The sequence below is a fragment of the Corvus hawaiiensis genome, chromosome 21, assembly GCF_020740725.1.
Source record: "Corvus hawaiiensis isolate bCorHaw1 chromosome 21, bCorHaw1.pri.cur, whole genome shotgun sequence".
Classification (NCBI taxonomy): Eukaryota; Metazoa; Chordata; class Aves; order Passeriformes; family Corvidae; genus Corvus; species Corvus hawaiiensis.
This window is the reverse complement of record NC_063233.1, coordinates 9,959,618-9,981,751: the sequence shown is the minus strand read 5'-3', so window position 1 is coordinate 9,981,751 and position 22,134 is coordinate 9,959,618. Positions and strand designations below refer to the sequence as shown.

Genomic DNA, 22,134 nt, shown 5'->3' with positions numbered 1-22,134 from the left:
ACCAGCAGCTCTGGCACATCCGCCTTTTCTCACTGCTGGATCTGAGTCCAAGGGGAAGCTGGATCCCCATTCCTTTCACTTCCAAATGTTCCTGCTTTCAGGATAATCAAAAACTCTTCATTTGTTCAGCTGAACCCATTTGCTGACATTCCCACTGATCTCTATCTGCCACCCATCAAAATTAAAGCTTTTTTCCTGGCAAATTTATTTGCCCCTGGGAAAAACCAAACCAATCTGGGATTGCCTTTTTCACTGCGCTGAAGCTCAGCCCGCAGGACAGACGACACCGAGCAGCCTCCTGAGCGAACAGCAAACAATTCCCTCCACAATCCCAGGTACCCTGAAGCTCTGGAGTGGGAGCAGAGCGTGTACCTGCCCAGCCTTGCCGTGTCCTGGTCCCTGTCACAGCACAGCACCTTGGCAGCCCCAGCACCATGATTTGTGTGGTTCCTCTCAGCAGCGCCCGCAGCTCTCCCAGCACACAGAGGTGTTTACACCCTCCCTGTCTCCCAGGAGCTCCCCAGGCTCACACAAAGCCTCCTCTCTCTCCATGCCTTCACTGCAAAAGGCTTTTAAGAGGCAAACAGGACTGTAACAAATGCTCTGTCTCTCCAGCTAAAGCAGGCAGTCTCATAGCTTTGGGTGAAAGAGTCCCAGCGGACAGGGCTTTCAAAATAATAATAAATAAATTATAGTAAAGAGTCTCTGTTGGACTCCCAGGCCATGGAATTCCCCCCACCCACCCAGAGGGTTTGAGGCTCACTGGCTGCAGAAATCACTCCTAACGCACAAACCCAGGAGATTCAAATCTGCTCCATCCTGCAGCACAGAGAACCCCGAGATCAAACATGATCCCACACGGAGCTGGGCATCTCCAGCCCCCCCCCAGCAAGCACAGGGGAGATACAGACCTTCATCTCCTCCGGCCACCAGGACCTGGCTCCCACAACCACCACCCACAGAGCCATCATCCATCCTCCCCCCAGGAGAAAGCGGTGCTGCAAAGGCAGTGGGGAAATCACCTGAGCACTCACGCCTGAGCCCTGGCTCTCCCAGCTGTTCCATGGCTCCCACGCAGGGTCAGGATCCTCTCCAGCAATGTCCAAGCTGTGACTGAGCTGCCACGAGCCTTTGATGGTGGTACCACTGCAAAGGAGGGGGGAAAACCCCAAACCTAAACCAGTATATAAATGTCCCAAGGGAGCAGAGATTCAGTCTGGGAAGGTACAAATTAAATTGTAAGCTGGGAAGAGATGGTGGAGTTGGAACAGCCCCGTTCTCTCCTGGCTCCCAACAGCGAGGAATCGACTCCTTCTAACTTCCCTCCTCACATTCCAGCCCCGGGACTGACCTTAACCTGCAGTTTTGTTGGAGTCTCCAGCAAACTGCCCATTCAGCTGGTTGGCCTGGGAGTTAATGACTTTCTTTTAAAATTTAACACCGTTCTCCATCACAAATTTCAGTCTGCCAGCACCAGGGTCTGCCTTTGGTTGGATATTCAAATCCAAACACGTGCTTAGACAGTTATTCCAGGCAAAAGGGTAACATATGCACACAGAAAACCCACAAGGTTGAGGCTGCCTTTGGAACTAAAGAAACTAAATCAGACTGGGAAAAATTATCTGGCTTCCCAGATGGTAAGAAGATTGCAAGAAGGAGGGTTTGGGCTATTTCTGGGCAATCCTAAGGGCAGATTTCTGGGATTAGCACAACCTGCCATATAGGGCAGACACACAAACCACAGCGCCTTCCAGCAGTAGGAATGCTGCAGCCCCAGGGCCCAGCTGAGGTGCTGCTGTCCCTGACACCACCTCTGCAGCAGGCACAGCTGAGCCTTCCCCTGGAAAACTCCAATTAGGAACCCAGAAAAGAGGCAGACTGGCTCATTAGCAAATCCTTTTCCAAACTGAGGCCCAAGAAAGGTTTCTCCTCCCGCCAGGGTGTTTTAGATACACCACCCCTTCTTTGCTCACATCCCAGAGTGTGAACCCACCGTTGGAGCCCAGATCTGAGCCAGAGCAGCAGCAACATCCCCAGCGTGGTCTTTGCTGCTGCCTTTGCCACCCTGAAGCTCCCTTGGCATCTGCTTTTGAGGCAGATGAACTTGGGAGTCCACATTCCTGGAAAATTGCCCCTCCCAGCTGGGAGAGGACAGTGCACTGAGGATTAAACCAGCACTCACCCGACCTCATGGGCAGCTCCTGCTCACTGCCCACTGCACAAAACCATCCATCCCCTTCCACAGTGTCCCCACAGCCCGCACAGGATCCCAGCCCAGGATCCCAGCCCAGCACTCAGCTCAGCACTGCTGCTTTGCCAAAATATCGGAGTTTTGGCAACATCCAAAGTCTTACAAGAACTGTGTCTCTGCCTCTCCATATGACTTGATGTGTTTGGCATTTTGCACCCATCATTTTGGCTAACAAACTTCTTTGGCTGATCTTTTCTAAATCTCCCTCTCTGCCCCTTGCCCACAAACTGACCACTCTGAACGTGCAAAGGGAGCAGTCCATAGCGGTTCCTGGGCTCTGAGGCGTTGCTGTAAGAACTCAGGATGCCCATGGCTGGAAGCACAGAGTATTTCTAGGGCAGGCAGAGGCTGTGTAAGAACCCCCACGTGAGCAGGAGCTGGCACAACCCCTCGGTGGCTCACCAGGGATGCAGAGCACAGAACAGTCTCTGTGCACTGCCACTTGTTCCTGTGCCCATCCTTTGGCAGGGCCAAGCTTGCTGGAAACAGTTCATCTTGTCCCTTTGCCATTGCTAAACGGTGGCTGAGACTAAGGCAGCTGTAACCACAGCATGGTTTGTATTAGAGCTGCTCCATAAACCAGCTCCTCTCCAGGAGGAGAGCAGCAGGGAAAAAGTGGGACAGCGAGAAGCTCTTGTCTTATTTCAGTTCAGATTTTCACCTGTCTTGAACACTCTAAAGCTGCACAAACTGCCTGGCTGCTTCCCTTGCCTGCCCTGGGGCTGGTAAGGGAGATATCCAGGGTTAACTCAGAAGAGGGATCCCTTTGAGGCACAAGGAGGCCCACTGATCACTCCAGAAACATCCTGTACAGAACATCTCCTTTAGGGCTGGCAGAGCCTCCCACTGTCACCCTTCACAGTGAGGAAACAGCAATTAGAGAGGACAGTGGCCATCAGAGCACCGGGGGTTATCTGTGCGTTGTGGATTCCTCATCCCTGGCAGTGCCCAAGGCCAGGCTGGACAGGGCTTGGAGCAGCCTGGGACAGTGGGAGGTGTTCCTGCCCATGGCAGGGGTGGCACTGGATGGGCTTTAAGGTCCTTCCACCCCAAGCCAGTCTGGGATTCCATGATTCTCTCCTCAGGAAAGGAATGATTCCCTGTGATTCCCTCTGAGCAGGCTGAGAGGAGATGCTGACCCCAAAGCACTAACGGGGCATCATAAACTATTCTTTTCTTCTTTCTTTTTTTTCTCTCCTTTTCCCCTTTTGCCATGCCTAGCCTGCAGGATAACAGTAGGTTGGGCACACACTTGACTTAGTACCCAAACACCTCACAATTTTCCCAGCTGAAGGCTTTGTCCTTGGTTTTGCATTTCCTTGGGGCAGTGGGACTTTCTCAGGCCAGGTGTTTAACACACACCTGTCTCACAGCCTTAACCTGATGAAAAGCCCAGTGAATTACAGCAGCACATCAGCTCACAGCACCATTCTTCTGCACTCTGAACACTCAATGACACAGAAGAGCAGCACCATGAGACATTCCAGGTCTCTTAGAGGATGTCTGATCTGAGCATCCAGTCCTGCTGCAGCGTTTTGACAAATGCTGAGTGTTAATCCATTGTTGATTTATTTTAATGCAATAAAAACAATGTAATAACCAAGCTGGGTCTTTAGTGACACTTCTCATAAAAGAGATCAGTTTCAATGTAGCAAAAGGTCTCTTGGGAATTATGCTTTTGGCCTTAGAATGGTCAAATGGATCAAAGTAATGAAGTTAAAACAGCTTAGGAAGTTATTGCCTGTCACCTGAGCTGAACTGCAGAGCTCGGTCTGGAGCTGCAGGAAATAGCAGAGCTCTCCTCTCAGGTACCTCACACAGGCTCTGCTCCCCAGGGTCTGACACTGTTCTGCCTCCCAGTCAGCCAGGTTAGCTCACTAATTTCACAGAAAATCAAATATTTCTGGCAGTTGGCACCAAATCTTTGACTGGTTTGAGCTGGGAGAGACCTTAAAGCTCATCCCATCCCATCCCACCCCCTGCCACGGGCAGGGACAGCTTCCACTATCCCAGGCTGCTCCAAGCCCCAATGTCCAGCCTGGCCTTGGGCACTGCCAGGGATCCAGGGGCAGCCCCAGCTGCTCTGGGCACCCTGTGCCAGGGCCTGCCCACCCTCCCAGGGAACAATTCCTCCCCAATATCTAACTGAATGTACCCTCCTTCAGTTTAAAGCCATTGTCCCTTGTCCTGGGGCACAACAGAAGGGGGTTAAGTTTCCCTTTTTCTTGACAGAGCTCTCCTTTGTCATCTGGTGAGGCCCCATTCCCAGGCTAGACAAGGTAAATCAAGGTTCTCCAACGCTTTTATGTTCAGATTAAGCTGGTCTAGAATGAAGCTGCTGCTCCAAGGGCAGCTGCCTCCTTTCTCTCCCCACAACTGTGATCCTGAGTCCCCCCTTTAGCCCAAGCATGGGAACAGGCACACAGAGTCTCTCCAGCTAGAAGGGATCCAGAAGAATCATCAAGCCCCACTCCCTTGCAGGACTAGAATTAAAATCTATGACTAATCACATCCCCCAGATGTTTCTGGAGCTCTAGCAGCCTTGGTGCCATGACCACTTCCCCAGGGAGCTTGTGCCAGTGACCCACCACCCTCTCAGCGAGGAATCTCTACAAGAATGTTGAAGGAGATAACGATACTCAAGAATATTTAAGAAAATAAAAACAGACCCATTGGGTCAGAAAAAGCTTCTGTTTTGTATCAGAAGGTGATGAACAAAACAATAGAGCAGGCACATGAGACATTTTCCCACAATAGCTGCCCAGCCCCAGACCATTTTAAATTCAAGGACTTTCCACTCCTGTAGGGTCAACTTTAATGCACACTTGGCAGACATAGAAGCAGTTGGATCCCAATTGGGTAGTGGCACACCATTAGCCCAGCCTTACTGGGGCCCCTTTAAGCCACCTGTGTAGATTAATTTGCACTCTGGATCAATTAGCGGAGCACAGCCTGATTATTGCCTGTATTGTTTAACCATGATCCCATTATCTGCAGTCAGGGAGGCATTCCCTTCCCTCGGAGCTGAGAGCACCCACTCTCCCAGTGTTATTAGAGAGCACCAGCTTCACGTGTCCAGGTGAGACAGAGGCTGACCCTGCTGCAGAGCCCAGCTCTGGAGCAAACAGAAGCAAGATTCATGGTGTCACAAACCCGAGTGAGCACCACGAAAGGTAATCCAGAGGTTACCCCACAGCTTTCCTTCCCAAAGCACTTTCCAAAGGGAATAACAAAGTTACAGTTAATGCAATAGTCGGTCCACGCAGCTGAAAATAGCTCCTGACCTGGTACACAGGATTTGTCCAAGTCTCTGTCTGAGGTCACACAGGAGAGTCCACTCAATCAGCAGAATTTTAGGCTGGCACTTTTTTGACAGTTAAAACTGCTGCATTAGTTTATGGTTAAAAAAAGAATGCCAGGAAGATATTTTGAGAGTGAAAGTGCTGCACTCGGAGGCCTTCATCAGAAGTGAGCTAAACTTAGAGGGCCTGAGGTAGAAGAGAAGGATGTGAGTGACACCTCCATGGGACAGCTCCATCCTCTGGGAACCAGCTCCTGGCTGCAGTGCCTGGCTTGTCTCTAGGGAAAGGAAAAATGGAATGATCCCAGGCACTAGCTCTAAGGTAGAGGCCTGATGCACTTAAAAATTTAGAGATTATAACGACCACTTAAAAGCTTATTTCCTTTTTAAAAGGATGCCGCCAAGTGTTTCACATTCATTCTTCTTCCATAGCCAAAAGGGAAAAAACCACTTTTGTAAAACAGATCAGTCGTGGACAGTCTCCCAAGGAAATTTAAACTGGTAAGTGCAAACCATCCACACCAGTTTGGGATGTGTCCCTGTGTCCCTTCCTTCATCCAACACCAGTTTGGGATGTGTCCCTGTGTCCTCACCTTCCGCTTTGTGAACACTGAGTCTCTTCTTGTTTGTTTTGACTCTCTCCAGCACTTCCCTGTCCCTCTGAGTCACGCAGAGCCAGCTCTCAGCAGCAGCTGGAGCGGATCTCTTCAGCACTAATGAGCGGGGAGAGGTGTGAAATGACTCACGGGATTAGGAACGCACTGAACGATTCTCAGGCCCAAGACCTCACAGTTAATCCTACAACCCCAAAACATTCCGAGCAGAGCCAGGGAGTGCCGAGAGGGAAAGGTTTGCAGTTCAGAACGTCAGCTCACCTGTGCACCACGTCCTGGCACACCTCATCCCTGATTTTACGAGAGGAAGGGTTAATCTTCCACATCAACAGCCTCCTCTTTACAGGACTTGTATGGCACCCATCAAACCAGGGCTTTGAGAGTGCTGGAAACAATACAGGGGTTCCACAAGGACTGTTCTCCACCGGAATAATCTGTATTTTTGTATTGATATTTCTCTGGCCATGATGATACTGAAGTGTCATTTCCACAGAAGTCAAGTGAGATTCAAGCCCCTCTGTACCAACAGTGGGTTCTGAGGAGTACAAGCACTGCCGGGTAAGCTCTGTGCCTGCAGCTAACCCGTAAATGTCACATTTTGGTGCAATTTTGTGAAAAACAAGCAGGCTAAGGGAGTGCCCACCCTCACTGCAGGCTTAAAGCTCACAGTGTTCATCTCCTGACATCAGTGCAGAGTCACAGAACAGAGTCACAGACTCTGGAAGGGACCTTAAAGCTCATTTCATCCCACCCCAAGGCCAGGTTGGACAGGGCTTAGAGCAACCTGGGACAGTGGAAGGTGTCCCTGCCCATGGCAGGGGTGGCACTGGATGAGCTTTGAAGTCCCTTCCTGGGATTCAGTGTACCAACCTCCAGACACTGTAATAATTAAAAACAAATACAGACTCACACCAGTGACCAAGGAGGAGAGTCTGGTGTGTCAAGAAGACGCACGGAGCTGGATGGTCCCAGCCCAGGCTTTGCTGGTGAGTGGGGCAGCTTTGGGCCATACCCCTGGATTTGGGCAGCCCCATCCCTGGCTCTGCTCCATCCCCCCCCTTCCCTGGGCAGTCCCACACCACCGCCTCACCTGGTTCTCAATTCATGGACAAAAACACCTCACGCTCTAAAAAACAGAAACCAAAATGAGCAGCAGCAGCTCCCAAAGGCTCCAACAGCTCTGAGCCAGCAGCGAGTCCAGGAGCCGAGTCTGTCACGGTCACTGTCATGACAGCTCAATCTGCCACGGTGTGAGTGCACCCTCCCCACTGCCAGCACTGCTACACCTGCCCAGGGACACACAGCAGCCAGGCTTAACAACAGAGCACAGGAAAAGGAGCTAAAAACGAAACTCAGACACGGTTTGTACACGCAGGGATGGTGTTTATTAATCCAGTCACTGGAACTGTCACCCAGGGCTCACACAGGCCTGGCCCTTGTGTATTCAGTGTGGGCTTCTCCCAGCACGGCGTTATGTCCACAACAATTACCTTTTCCTGGGCTCACAAGTTTCTGTGAGCTCTCCCCACAACAATAACACTGCCCTTTTCCATGGGAAAGAGCTGCACTGTCAATCACTGCTCACAGTTTCAAGTATCACCCCAACACAGCACCTAATTAATCTGCTTTCTTGTGCTCTGAGCTTACTTATCTGGTCAGGTTATCAACAGCGATAAAGTCTCATGGAATTACGGGGTTCAGGCCAGGCATGGAGCCAGGGGGGCAGTGATGGAGGAGCTCACACACCCTGTGCCCTCACACAGCACCGAGGGAAGAGGCCAGAAACCAGTGTGGGGGAAAACAGCTGTTATTTCCTGTTGGAAATGATGTAACTTTCCTAACTAATTGTTTTAATTAATTGTAAGCAGTGCCCACTTTTAACCAGCATCAGTTAAGTTTCTTCACAGGCTCTCACAATTACTTTGATCATCAAATCACCAAAACCTCAAGTTTGCTAAAACTAACCTTGCCAAGCTTCAATAAACAAAGACAAAGGGAGTTGTAGATTGGACATCTGGGATCTTAAATTTATGACCCTCCAAGAGTCCAAGGGGGTTGGAGTAACCAGAAAACGCAGAGGAGATTAAGGCCTGGAAAGCTGGTGATTTCCTGTCTGAGAAAAAAGATGATAAAAAGAATAAGGCATGCGGACCACATTAACGTGAAGAGTGAGAAATTAATAACCAATAGTGGATAGAACACTAAGTAATGAAGAGAATTATGTAACTTAGAACCAATGAACATTAATTTGTTTGCTAAAGATGTATAAATTAGTGAAAAAGTTTTGCATCTGCGTCGGTGTGGAGGCTGGAACTTTGTCACCCAAGGATACAGTAATGCCTTACTTGCTAACAGCACCAGACAGCATTAGAGGGAATCTTACTCATCCAAAGGATTTTGGAGGATTTCGGTAACACTCCCACGGGCACCAGCTCTGCCCCAGGGCTCCACCAATTCCCCCTCCCCAGGCTGCCCCTTGTGCCCTCGCTCTGCTCCCAGCCCCGAGAGCCCCTGAGGCCCCGCGAGCTGCTGGTGCCTGCGGTGTAACACCACCTACACCTGTCCCTGTCCCACCACCTACACCTGTCCCTGTCCCACCACCTATGCCTGTCCCTGTCCCACCACCTACGCCTGTCCCTGTCCCACCACCTATACGTGTCCCTGTCCCTGTCCCACCACCTACACCTACACCTGCCCCTGTCCCACCACCTACACCTGTCCCTGTCCCACCACCTACACCTGCCCCTGTCCCACCACCTACACCTGTCCCTGTCCCTACCCGTACTCCTACACCGCCCCCTATCCCGTCACCTGCCCCTACACCTACACTTGTCCCTACACTTGCATCTACACCTATAGCTACGCCTGTCCTTATCCCTGCCTTATCCCTGCCCTTATCCCTATCCCTGCCTCTCCTTCTCCCCCTCCTCCTTGTCCTGCTCCTTCCCCCTCTCCGTCTCCATTCCCTTCCCCTCCCTCCCTGTCCCTCACGCCGCCGCCGCCATTTCCCGCCGCTCCGGGGGCAGGGCCGCGGTGCGCGCCGGGAGCGGGCGGGGCGGCGGCGGAGCGCGGGCTGGGTACGGCCGGGCCGGGCCGGGCCGGGATCCCCCGTGTAGCCCCGGAATCCCGCGTGTCCTGAGGGGATCCCCGCGTCCCACCGTGATCCCTCCTGTCCCCGCGCTCCTGACGCCGCGTTTGCCTTGCAGGAGGCCCAGGATGGCGGAGAGACCGGAGGACCTGAACCTGCCCAACGCCGTCATCACCCGCATCATCAAGGAGGCGGTGGGTGCCGGGCCCCGCGGCCCAGCGGAGCGGGGCGTCTGGAGACCCTGGCCCCGGGAGATCCCGGCCTCTTGAGACCCTGGCCCCGGGAGATCCCGGCCTCTTGAGACCCCGGCCCCGGGAGGATCCGGCCCCGGGAGGCCCCGGCCCCGGCCGTGCTGTGGCCCCGCCCGCGGGGCTCTGTCCTGGCGCCGTTCCCCCTCGGGTACCGGGGGCTGCAGCACTCGCAGGGATGCTCCACCAGCACAGCTCCCGCAGTGGCACTGTCAGAACCAGGCCCCCCCCAAAACCTCAGCGCACAAGTCCATGTCTATATAAAAATCCAGAATAATTCCCAGCGGTTAATTTAGTATGTTTGGTCTGGAGCTGTGAGGTGTTGCTGAGTGGATCTGGGTCTGGCAGGGGTGTCAGGAGCTGGGTAGTCACAGGATGAGTTACCTGGAGACAGTGGCCAGACCCCAGACTCCAGAGTCACTGGGCTTCTGCTCAGTCGGTGCCTTTGAGGGACACATTCCTACTGCCCTTAGCTTCCAGCTGGGAGCAGAGCTCCTGTGACAGCACCCAAGAGCAGTTCCCAGTTCTGAGTCCTCTGCGTGCCTTAACGAACTGGAATATGAATTATGTGAGTTTAAGTCATTTCTAGCAGCTTCTGATAAAAGTTGGACTTGTTTTTCAGCTTCCTGATGGAGTCAATATTTCCAAAGAAGCCCGGAGTGCGATCTCCCGAGCGGCGAGTGTGTTTGTGCTGTATGCAACATCATGGTAAGGCTTTGGTGCAGCAGTCACTGGGGCAGTTGATTGATAATTCACCTCTCTGCTGGCCTGGGGACTCTTTCCCAGTGTTTGTTTCTGTATTGTCTGTTTATATAAATAAACTAGTCTGCCAGGCTGCAGCAGGTGGGTTTGGACTGCTCAGAGCAGCCCATGGGAAGGTAGCTGGGCTCTGGACACAGACATGTCCCAAAAGGAGGGGTCCCAAACTGCCATTAACCTTAGAGCGTGGCTGCACAGCCTTCCTGGCAAAGGCAGGAGCACCTGACTCACTTTTCAGGCTCCTCAACACGAAGTGTTAGGGCAAGAGCTGCCACAGAGGACACAGTCACATTTTTGGGGTGGCTCGGCTGTGCGGGGACCATTTCTCTGGTGTCAGGTGCTTCCAGGGCTGTGTGGAACTATCACAGCCAAGGTTCAGGCTTTCTCCTTCTCCTGTTTGTGGAAAAGGTCTGTGCAAGCAGAAACTAACACTGTGGGCAAGCACAGCTAGCCAGTGTAAACAGAGAAGTGTTTCAAACCTCTGTTAGTAAGTGATAAAAAACCCCTAATTGTTTAGGAGATGGCTTTTTTAAGTTGCTGGTGACTTTAATAAGATGGAATTGACAACAGTTTCCAATTACCTCTCTTTTTGGTTCTGCCTAGTGCAAATAACTTTGCCATGAAGGGGAAGAGGAAAACCCTGAATGCCGGGGACGTGCTCTCTGCCATGGAGGAGATGGAGTTCCAGAGATTCGTGGCCCCTCTGAAGGAGTCCCTGGAAGGTACCGTGCTCCATGGGTGTCCAGGGACTCTGAGTAGCAGCGAGTCCTGTTTTCCTCGAACGCTGGACAAGCAACACTTATTGCCTGTCTTGTTTCTCTTCTCTTTGCCCAGCATCCTACACTGCAGTTTGCCTGGGGAATAACTAATGTGCACCTTAACGGGACTGGGATAACATTATTGCACAACTGATGAGGATTGAGAAAGTCTCATCTGCTCTCACTCCCCTATTATGTTTATCTAAGGAAAGCCGTAGGTGCTGCCTGTAAATGTGACCTCCTGCGTCCTTTTCAGCATTTTTCTGCTGAAATTTAACCTGATTTCCTATGGAGCTGCTCAGCACAGCTCAGCTCATAGGGTGAGTTGTGCTCTGAGTTCCCTGCTCCCCTCGAAAGCCGGGAGAGCAAGTGGACATTGGACCTCAGCCACTGACCTGTCCATGCCAGCTCCAACCCCTCACTGTTCCCTCTCCTCCAGTTTACAGGCGTGAGCAGAAAGGAAAGAAAGAGGCCAGGAAAGATAAAGACAAGAAGGCAGACTCGGAGGAGCAAGATAAGAGCCGAGAGGAGGACAATGATGACGATGACGAAAGGATGGAGGAGGAAGAACAAAACGATGAGGAAGAGGTGGACAACTGAGCTCGCTCGTGGGCAGGGGCTGGGGTGTGCTCAGAGGGATATAAACGCTGTAAATCAACCTTGCTGTGTCCCCTCGTGTTTCCAGTAGAGCTTTGTGCTGCCCCTCTGTGGCCTGTCCCTTTTGGCCTTTAATTTGTACATAAAGGACTTGTGCTGAGGCTTTTCCCGTGGCAGGGTGGCTCCTTCCCCGTGCCTGGAGCGCTTTGGCCCTCCCCAGGCTCTGGGCTTTTGATGCTGGGCTGGCTCTGAAAGAGAGGAGAAAAAAGAACTGGTGAGTGCTCAGTGCAGAAACTGGCCAGGAGAACATGAGACTCTTGAGTATGAGGGGCTGAATCCAGTAGATCGTTAATAGAGCACTTCTGGGGTGTAGAACACAGATGATGATGTCCAGAGGCTTGGAAGCTGCACGTTGAAGCTGTTGATCCAAGTGAGTTGTTTTTTTTCCTTTGTTTCCTTGCATCCTGGCTGTGCCTTCTCCCCCTGCTGCACTGTGACAGTGACACTGTGTCCTTCAGCCTGAGCAGCAGCGCAGGCTGGCTGTACAGGGACCATGAGTTTACTCACTCACTCACCCAAACCAACCCAAAGCCAAAAAACTCACAGTGCTGACAATGTAAACGGCACACTGAAAGTGTCTTTGAGAGCCCTGAGAGACAAAGAGGAGATTGATTTAAAATCTGAAGCACCATGAGGGGCTACAGTGAGGAGCAGGGCTGGAAACAGGTGGCTCTGTGCAGTGCTGGGGGTGTGACAGGTCACTGGTGGCACTGGGGTCTGGTGTCTCGCCTGTTCCCTGCAGGAGCAGCCCCTGGAGCAAGTTGAAGTGTGGTAGAACAGAGTGGTGAATCGTGGTGGATGTTTTTTCCCCTTTTCCCAGCTGGAATGAGCTAATTCCATCCAAGGTCCCTCTGTAGCCTTCACTGGTCATTCCAGGGACATAGATGCCTCTGGGAGGGCAGCAGGGGCAGGACATGCCCAGCCAGGGGCCCGTGGGGGTTCAGAAAAAGGCTCCTGCAAGAAAGAAGAGTTGAAAGAAGCTGTTGGTATCCCTTGTGCTCGTGTAGGTTTGTGCTTTTCCACCTGAACTGTTAGTGCTGATGCCTTTCTCCCTCAGAAAGTTTTAGGTTCATTTAAAACCCCCAAGTTTTGACGATGTGCAGTTTTAAAATAGCACTTGTGAGGAATCCTGGATCCTTTCCACCAAACAACGGTCACAGACCCACCCACAAGAACCACCCTGCCTTGCTGCTTTTCTGGCACGCTGGATTTTCACACGCACACAAGCCCAGCTTCTGAAAAGAACTGAACCAACACGGATTTTCTGCTGTTTTACTTTCTGCTGGCGTTCAGTGAGGCTGTGGAAAGCCTGAGCTGATGATGCGTTCCCAACATCTCTGACAAACACCGACCTTCCAGCTTTTTTCCTTTCTTTTTTTTTCTCCTCAGCACATATCTGGGGTACATATTCCGGAAGGGAACGAGATCTAAATAAAAGCCGGATTTTTTTTTTTTTTACAGAAATGGAGTCTCGTATTTCGGTCAGTTATAAAATGAGCAGGTTGTGGTTGCATAATTGGGATGGGAGCATGCTGCCAAGGCAGCAGCAAATGCTCTGGAAAATGGTTTCTGGAGCAGCTGACAGTGCAGGAGGATGAGGGGAGGATGAAGGCTGCTGCAGCTTGGCCTCTGTGAGAGGAAGGAGGGAATTGTGGAGACTGTGAAGAAGGAGGGGATTTCCAGGTCTCAGAAGTGAGGCTGGAGTGCTGATGTTTGCTGGGGGAAGGAGCCTTCAGCTCACCCTCGCTCCAGGGACAGGCTCTAGGCTGGGGGGGGAAGATCCAGGATCTGGATCCAGGGTTTCTGCGCTGGAGTGAGTCAGGGAATGATGCTTTGGTGTGGGAGCTGCAGAACGTCCTGCACTAAACTTCATCTTGGCCATGTCCCCTGCTCTGAGAGACCAAGGCAGGGGTCTGGGCTTCCCTAGGCCTGGAAGACCCCCAGCACCCCAAAGCCCAGCTCCAGGTCCCTCTGCAGCACCGCAAAACCCTGCTCCACACCGCCAGAGCCTCTCAGCCGTGCTCCTTAAACCAAACCCTCACAGCACCCCAGTGCCCTGCTCCAGCCACTCCAGAATCCTAAAACCTGGCTCCAGCTCCTCCCATAGCACCCTAGAACTGGACTGCATGAAACCCCAGCACCCCAAAACGCTGCTCCATGCCCCCCAGAACCCCAAAAACCTGGCTGAGTTCCCCTGCAGCACCGCCAAACCTGGCTCCAGGTGCCCCTACAGCACCCCAAAACTGGATTGCTTGGCCCTCCGCACCGGAAGCCTGCCTCCCGCCCCGCAGCACCCCGCAGCCCCATCCCCGCCCCGCAGCCCCATCCCCGCCCCCGCAGCCCCATCCCCGCCCCGCAGCCCCATCCCCGCCCCCGCAGCCCCATCCCCGCCCCGCAGCCCCATCCCCGCCCCGCAGCCCCATCCCCGCCCCGCCCCCCGCGCCGCCTTTCCCGCGCTGCCCCGCGCGAGCCTTCCCGCCAGCCCCTCCGCGGGGGCGGGGCTATGCTGATTAGGGGGCGCGGTTATGCAAATAGAGCGGGCACTGTCGCACGGCCGGAGCGGACGCGGCGATCGGTGAGTGCCGGGAGCGGGAACCGGACCGGGAATGGGGCTGGGAATGGGACTGGGAGCGGGGACCGGAGCTGGGGCCGGGGTGTCTGCCCCTCCTCCGGTCCCCGACCCCGCTCCCTTGCAAGACTGCCGGGGCATGACTCCAGGGACGGGGCCCCGGCCGCGCTTGGGTGCAGGCAGGAAGGGCAGCCCCGGGTAACGCAGCAAGGACAACCCAGGTTTTGCTCAGTTTTGTTCGGTTTTTGCTCGGTTTTTGCTCGGTTTTTGCTCGGTAACCGTGGCAACGGCGGGGGAAGCACCGAGCAACGTGTGATGCTGCGAGCTGGCGTCGGTCCTGAACTCCCGCTTGTCCTGGGGTGTAATTCCAGACCCCTGAGCATCCCCGTTTCCATCGTGGAATAGGAAACCTGCCCTAACAGTTTGGTAGTTCTTAATTAACCCTGCTTGGCCTTCGTTACTGGCTGTTAATTAACCCACAGCTCCGCTGTCTGCCTAGGGAGCTCCACTTTCCTAGAACACCCCAGTCCGTTCCCAGCAGGGATTTTGGGATCTTAAATGTCCCTGGGATTTAGCTAAATGGTTGTGCGGCGAAGGCTGGGGCCACGTGGGCTTGTGTGTCCCGAAATGCTGGGACACAGCTTGCTGCCGAGATGAGACGAGAGGGAACAAACACTTCCAGCTCGTGGGGGGCTGTCGGGAGCCGGAGCAGCGTCGCAGCTGGCTCCAGCCCATCCCCGAAAATTGTCCGGTTGGTGCCGGTGCCGAGGCCCGGCGTGTGCCGGGTTCTCCCGCTGGGAAGTCGCTGCGCGTCCCCCGAGAGCAGCGAGGCACCCGGGCACTGCCGCGGGCACGGGCTGGGCACAGCTGCGGCTTCGGCTGCTGCGGCTCTGGGCTGGTCCCAGTGAGAAGGAGCAAAGGTGAAGCCGCTCTGCTGCCGAGCTCTCCTTGAACTCCTCCGGAGCGCACGGAGCGAAGAGCTTTACAAAGACCGGTTTGGGCCTTGGATGTTGAAGAAAGGTTAATTTGCTCTGCCGGGAGCCCTGCGGGATGTCGGGGGGAGCAGCCCCAGCCCGGGGCGCAGCGGCGCAACGTCCCCATTGCACACTCCCGCAGCCCTCGCTCCGCGTCCCTGCGCTCCTTCCCCGATGTCCCCGGCTGTGCCACCCCGGTGCCCTGCGTGGGCAGCAGCTTGTCCTGGACGTGGGGCTGGGAAGGAGGACCTGCCCCAGCAGCCTGGGACCCACCCGGTCCCGCTCTTATCTCCACACTGCAATCCCACCCGGTCCCGGCCCCTCCTCGCTCCAGCGCGCAGTTTCTGGAGCTGTGGCCTCTATCTGTCCCATACAGGCAGGTGCCTCTGGTGGGATTAACTGTTTAAAGCATTTTTTGGATTCTCGAGATGGGTTTTGTTCACTGAGCCCTTTGTTTGCCATTGCCTGGAGCCCTGCCTGGAGCCAGGCGCCTGCTGGAGCTGCCAGCTCCGGTTCACCCGGGGGCTGTCCCCTTCCCTGGAGTAAAGACTGAGGCGGCAGCTTTCCAAGGGCTAAAAATTACTTGCCAAGGGATGCCATGACGCTGCCAGCATGCCCGTCAGCTGCTCTGCATCCCCCACGAGCACCACCTGATGTTTTTATTCAGGGTTTTTATACATGTAAGCCTCTAACCAAGAGGGGCCTTTCCCCATCCCCAAGCAGAAGTGATTCTTTGGGGTATGAGAGGCTCTGTTCCAGCCCTGGACTGAATACAATTCCCCTTTGTTCCAAGTGTCCTGTGCTCTGGGGTGCTCTGACGGACAGAGTTTGGCTCCATATTAGAACATCTTAAGGGTCTTGAGTGTATAAAATAGGTGAAACACCTCATATTAAAGGTTTTCCAGAAGCACTGAGCCATCTCCTGCCCAGCTCTGTTACTGGCTGGTGTCGTGGGTGCTGGTGTAAAACTTTGTCCCCTGGATTTTGTGCTGTGAGCTGTGCCTCCAGAGAGACTCTGATCCCACTCTGTTCTCTGGGGAGAATTGGATGCAGGTTGGGGGGTCAGCGAGGTTTATTGCCTGGGAAATCCCTCCTGGGATTCCCTCCCCAGGGAAGCCCTGCCCTGCCAAGGATACTCACAGGAATCCGCCTGCTCTTCCAGAACCCTCTCAGCTCTGCTCCTGCCCACCTCCCTCAGGCTCCAGCTCCCAAAAATCCATGTTCTCCAGCAGGAACTTGGCTTTGTCTCCCAGGGCACCCCAGCTCCTCTGCACGGGGTGTTCAGGGGATGTGGCCCCGTGTGAGCAGCCAGCAGAAGTCCTTGGAGCTGCTCTGCACAGCTGTTCCTCTGCACTGCAGCCAAACACCTCGTCCCAGGAGAGCTCCCTTCCCACAGCCCCTTCCATCGCATCCACCAGCAGCATGGTGGTGGGAACTGAGCCCTCATGGAAATGGAATTCTTAATGGTGAATCACAGAATTACTACTAGGTCTGCTAGAGAAGAAAACATTGCTACAGAAGACGTTTCAGCCATGAGATAGTGATAATGATTGATTTGTGTGTAAGTTTTGTTATCTCTGAAATCAGTTTTGCCCAACTCCACGGTTTTCTTTATCCAGCAGCAAGTGGCCACTGGAGCTGTGTAACTGTGAAAGTTGTGTGATAGCTTTAGAGCCCTCAGGATGATCCCTTGCCCCTCTCCTGCAGTGCCCCTACTCTTTGTAACTGCACCTTCACACTGCGGCCATAAATGTGTTGTGCTACACGGAATCATGGAATGGTTTGGGTTGGAAGGGACCTTCAGGATCACACAGAGCAGCTCTGTATCCTCTCCATGCAAAAGCTGCATCACACAGTTTCTCAGCACTAAGGAAAAGCAAAATGGATGAAGAATGACCCTCGTGGGGCTCAGGGAAAGGAGCCTGTGGGGGGTGAACGTGATTCTGCTGGGGGAGGTTGTCAGTGGCTGGAAATGGGGGTTTCATACACAGAACTGGGGGGGCTTGTGGGGAGGAGTCACTGACATCCCTGTTAATGGGAAGGGCCGTGCTGTGACTGCTGCTGGGGGTCCTGCAGCACCCCAGGGTGCCTGGGGTAGGTGGGGTGGAGCTGCCTGGGCTGCAGCTCATGGCCCGGCATGGGATGGGTCAGTCCTGCAGTGGCTGCCTGGATCCCAGCCCCCTCCTCACGTGTGCCAACGTGAGCAGCTCACCAGGACCCTGCTGGTTTGTTCTGGTGTTTCAGAGTCTCCTTCCCTGGCAGCAGAGCCCACCATGCAGGCAGACTCCGTTCTCCACAGTGGCTACTTCCACCCTGTGCTGCGCTCCTGGCAGTGCACGGCCACCACCTTCGACGCCTCCAACCTCATCTACCCCATTTTTGTCACGTGAGTGAGCCCCAGCTCTCGGGGCAGGGATGGACCTGGCTCAGGGTGCCTGGCTGGGGCCATCCCTGCGGCCCCCTGAGCTCTTAGATAGGTTCAGAGTCCCTGTGCACACGTGTGGGAGAGGGCCTTCCTTCTCACACCGAGTCCTCATGTCTGTCCCATCCACCTCCCACAGTGACAGCCCTGATGCCGTGGAGCCAATTCCCAGCCTTCCTGGACAAGCCAGGTATGAATCCAGCCCCCCAGTCGCTGCTGTGCCCCGTGAGGAGGGTTGATTTATGCCCTGAGCATGAGCCATGGGCGAGGCTTCCAACCCTCTGGTTCCTGCTTTGGAGATCTCCCAGCATCAGGCAAAGTGGGAATGTTCATCCACTGAGGGAGTGGAGGGAATCATGCAGGGAATGCTGGAAAAGTATCAGCACAGGGAGGGACAGCACCAGGGTCTGGCTCTGTCCCAGAGCACTCCCAGGCTGTGTGGGCTGGGCACACAGGGAGGCCGGAAGTGAACAGGAGCAGCCAGAAAACCTCTGCAAGGACGTGGGATCTGCTCCTGCACTGGATCCCACTGCGCTGGCAGCTCCTGTCTGCTTCTGCTGCCACATTAGCAGGGCTTTGGGCAGGGGTGCTCTGATGGGAAAGGGGGCTGGATCTGCAACAGGGACACCAAGATAAGGGATCCAAGGGCAGGCTATGCCCATCCTCCCAGAGCAGTGTCCCTGCCGGGCAGACAGCACTCCTGGAGCTCAGATAAGGCCTCAGATTGTTCCTCCCAGTGTTCAGGCAACACTCCCTCTGTACCTCCAGCCACTGCCTGGTGCTGCTGGATTGCTCCCAGAGCAGCATCCCAGTCCCAGGCCAGCTCTCCCCAGGGAGCAGGTCTGGGTGCCTGGCAGCTGCTTCCCTTTGCCCTGCTCAGGTATGGGGTGAACAAGCTGGAGGGGATGCTGCGGCCCCTCGTCGAAGACGGCCTCAAGTGTGTGCTCATCTTTGGGGTGCCCAGCAAGGTCCACAAGGTCAGTGCATGTGTGTGGGGATGCTGGGGTAGCCACAGGGCTGTCAGAGCAGTGTGGGGCTGGGCAGCAGGGGTCTCCTGATCAAACAGGAGTGGTTTGGCGTCTCTGGCTGTGCTTACAGCCCACTTAGAATAGAACAGCAGATGGGGATGGGACATTGCAATGGCACCCAGAAAGCCCCCAGAGCTCTGCAGGTGACCCCAAAACCTGCCCTCGCTGCCCAGAGGCAGCTTCTCCAGTGCCCTTTTCCCTCACTGGGGTCACACCATCCGGCCTTATAGGGTCCCACAGTTCAGGAAGTGCTTCCTGGGCAGAGCTGCGGCCACAGAGGAGCCGGTGGGAAGTGTCAGCTGTGCACGCTGAGATGTTTCTGTCCTCACAGGATGAGAGAGGCTCTGCTGCTGATGCCGAGGGCACTCCTGCCATCCAGGCCATCAGGAAGATCCGCTCCACCTTCCCGGAGCTGCTGATTGCCTGCGATGTCTGCCTGTGCCCTTACACCTCGCACGGGCACTGCGGTGAGCACCTGACTGCGGGGCTGGGTTGCACTTCGGGCCCTTTCCTGCCTCTGGGAGCCTCTGGGATTTGTCATTTTCTGCTGAGGGTCTGGCCAGCTCCTGCTCCAAGACCTGGCTTCCCTGTACTGGTGTAGTTGAGCTTGGGTGACCTCTCCTGGGTTTTGACCACAGGGAGGGAGGCACAGCTGGTTCAGACCCTCCCTCAGGCCACCTGAGTCTGAGCACCCATCCGTGTCCCCCATCTCTGCCTTCCCTTCCATGGAGCACCCACATGTTGTGCCCAGTCCCTGGAGGGCTCCTGGTCCTCATCCACCTCCCTTAACACATTGAGTTGCCCACTGCTGCTCTGAGCTTGTCCCCAGAGCCACACAGCCCTGGCGACTGAGGCACCAGCTGTGCCTCCCCTGTGTAACCCCGGGTTTGTCTCCCAGGCATCCTGCGTGAAGATGGCACCATCCAGAACGAGCTCAGCTGCCAGCGGCTGGCAGAGGTGGCGCTGGCTTATGCCAAAGCAGGTGGGGAGCCCCGGGCAGTGACACCCCAGTTCGGCTCTCACAGAGCTGCCCCTCTCTGGCTTTGGGCAGACCCAAAAGCAAACTGGGCCTGGCTCCAACAGGGAGTGCTCCCCTGCCCTCCCCGCGCTGTTCTGGCAGCGCCAAAGCCTCGGGTGCTTCCCAACATCCCCGTCCTGTCCGTCCCTGCAGGCTGCCACATCGTGGCCCCCTCGGACATGATGGACGGGCGCATCGCGGCCATGAAGCAGGCGCTGATCTCCAACGACCTGGGCAACAAGGTGAGCCAGGGACCTGCGTGTGCCACAGGCAGGAGCCACACCCATGGGAGGCTGCAGCACCGTGGGGCAGGGCGAGTGGCAGGAGGGGCAAACCCCCACCTTGGTGCCACGGGCACTTCCCTGCCCCAGCGCACGCAGGAGGGGAATGTCCTTGGCTGGGTCCAGGCACGGTGAGGTGCCAGGCCTCTGGCAGGGGGAGGCTAAAGCAGCCGTGGGAGGGAATCTCTGCTGTCCTGAGCTTTCCCAGCCCACACGGCCCCTGTCTGCCCTGCAGGTCTCAGTGATGAGCTACAGCGCCAAGTTCGCTTCGTGCTTGTACGGCCCCTTCAGGTGGGTCTGTCCCTCAGCCAGGTGTGCCCAGCTGGGGCCAGGCTGGCTGGGAGGGTGTTCCCAGGGAGTTACTTGGGAAAGGGGCTTGCCCAGAGCCTGGGCCATACCTGGGGCCACACTGGTCACTTTGCAGCACCCTTCTCCTACTTCTCCATGCAAAAAGGAGACAAATGTACCTCAGGATCACAGAGAGCAGCTCTGTACCCTCTCCATGCAAAAGCTGCATCATGCAGTTTCTCAGCACTAAGGGGAGGGGGCTGGCTGGCGGGAAGGTCACTGAAGGGTGATCTTCCATCCCACCCTTCACCTGCTCCTCTGGGGTGCTGGTGGCAAGGCAGGCAGGGAGAGAGCTGCCTGCAGCTTTCAGGAGCGGTCAGGAGTCACAGGAATCAGTGTTGCCCCACAGGGGCAGTCAGCTGTTAGACCTTGTCCCAAGAACAGCCTAACGCCAGTGGGGTATCCCCGAGGAACCAACCTTGGAAAAGAGTCTGACACAATTTTACCCAGACTCTGGGCATGGGGAGGGCAGTGGGTGTTGAAACAGCTCCCAGGGCCAGCCTGGGCCTGTAGGACCTCCCAGGGCAATCCCTGGGTGCTGAATCGGGTCGGGAGTGCCCCCTTTCTCTGGCTCAATGACTCAGATGCTTGTCCTGGCCTGTCCTCGTGTTTCTGAAGCTGCACGAGGTGGGAGGCAGGGGTTCCTCACCCACCCCCTGCCCTCTGTTCCTGTGCAGGGACGCGGCGTTGTCCAAACCCGCCTTTGGGGACCGGCGCTGTTACCAGCTGCCCCCGGGCGCCCGGGGCCTGGCCATGCGCGCCGTGGTGAGTGCGGGGTGTGGGGTTATGGCTGTGGGGTGGGACACCCTCACTGGGGCTGGGTGATCACACCCAGCAGGGCTTGGGGAGAGCAAGAGGGTGGGAGGTAAATGGTCAAGGATCTTTCCCTTCCATGAGTTAAAGAAACACAAGGTCCTCCAGCCTGGCAGAGCTGGTTCCAGTGTGTGCCTGAGGACTGGGCACTGGGAGCTGTGTGGTTGCTGTCCCTGTGCCCTGCTGTGGCTTGGGGTGTCAGGTCCAGGGACACGCAGCCATCAGCTCTCCCCGGGCACCACGTGTGTGGCGAGGGAGCACCAGCCCCCTTCCCCATGAGGGGCTCACAGCCTCCTGTGATCCCTCCTGAGAAAACAACCACCGGCTCCACACTGCTGCGGAAAAACAACCCGTTCTTGTCCCCGCGCTGCCATGGCAGGACCGGGACGTGCGGGAGGGTGCGGACATGCTGATGGTGAAGCCGGCGATGCTCTATCTGGACCTCGTGAGGGACGTCAAGGCTCGGGTGAGCTCCTGGCTGGCAGGGAGGGCTCTGGGGAGGGGCTGTGGGCTCTGTGTGCCGGGACGGGCGCTGGAGCATCGCGGCGGGGTGCGGGGTTGCTGTCCCCGCCGCTGACCCGCTCCCGCAGCACCCCACGCACCCGCTGGCCGTGTACCACGTCTCGGGGGAGTTCGCCATGCTGTGGCACGGGGCGCAGGCCGGCGCCTTCAGCCTGGAGGTGGCGGTGCAAGAGGCGATCACGGCCTTCAGGCGCGCAGGTGAGGCTGCGACCCCCGTGCCCCCCCTCTATCCCCCCGTGTCTCCCCGGGCTGGTTCCAGCATCTCATCTCTCCGCAGGGGCCGACATCATCATCACCTACTTCACACCGCAGCTGCTGCGCTGGCTGCGGGAGGCGGCGGGCCGGCCCTGAGCGCCGCCATTGCGGCCGGGGCGGGTCCTCCTGGATGGGAGGGTTCTCCTGGATGGGAGGGTTCTCCTGGATGGGAGGGTTCTCCGGGGGGGCGGGAATTCCGGGAGGGGCGGCATTTCCGGGCAGCGGCGC

The 22,134-nt window shown here is 55.8% G+C and overlaps 3 protein-coding genes across 3 annotated transcripts in view; 2 read left to right on the top strand and 1 right to left on the bottom strand.

Moving 5' to 3' along the window:
* RGS3 (regulator of G protein signaling 3) overlaps positions 1 to 1,082 on the bottom strand; it is a 67,234-nt gene extending 66,152 nt beyond the window's left edge. The window contains exon 1 of the mRNA XM_048325514.1: positions 1,023 to 1,082. Coding sequence (XP_048181471.1) covers positions 1,023 to 1,065 — 43 coding nt within the window. The 5' untranslated portion in view covers positions 1,066 to 1,082. The remainder of the gene's footprint in view (positions 1 to 1,022) is intronic.
* Positions 1,083 to 9,171: 8,089 nt separating this feature from the next.
* POLE3 (DNA polymerase epsilon 3, accessory subunit) lies at positions 9,172 to 11,677 on the top strand. Its single transcript, XM_048325887.1, has 5 exons — positions 9,172 to 9,243; positions 9,373 to 9,448; positions 10,125 to 10,210; positions 10,865 to 10,983; positions 11,459 to 11,677. The coding sequence occupies exons 2-5, from the start codon at positions 9,383 to 9,385 to the stop codon at positions 11,617 to 11,619; spliced, it is 432 nt and encodes a 143-aa protein (XP_048181844.1). The 5' UTR covers positions 9,172 to 9,243; positions 9,373 to 9,382; the 3' UTR covers positions 11,620 to 11,677.
* Positions 11,678 to 14,151: 2,474 nt separating this feature from the next.
* Positions 14,152 to 22,109, top strand: ALAD (aminolevulinate dehydratase). The gene is made up of 12 exons (XM_048325855.1): positions 14,152 to 14,251; positions 17,464 to 17,605; positions 17,781 to 17,831; positions 18,522 to 18,618; positions 19,001 to 19,136; positions 19,568 to 19,651; positions 19,841 to 19,929; positions 20,204 to 20,259; positions 20,994 to 21,081; positions 21,509 to 21,595; positions 21,720 to 21,849; positions 21,929 to 22,109. The coding sequence occupies exons 2-12, from the start codon at positions 17,493 to 17,495 to the stop codon at positions 22,000 to 22,002; spliced, it is 1,005 nt and encodes a 334-aa protein (XP_048181812.1). The 5' UTR covers positions 14,152 to 14,251; positions 17,464 to 17,492; the 3' UTR covers positions 22,003 to 22,109.
* The last annotated feature ends 25 nt before the right edge of the window (positions 22,110 to 22,134 follow it).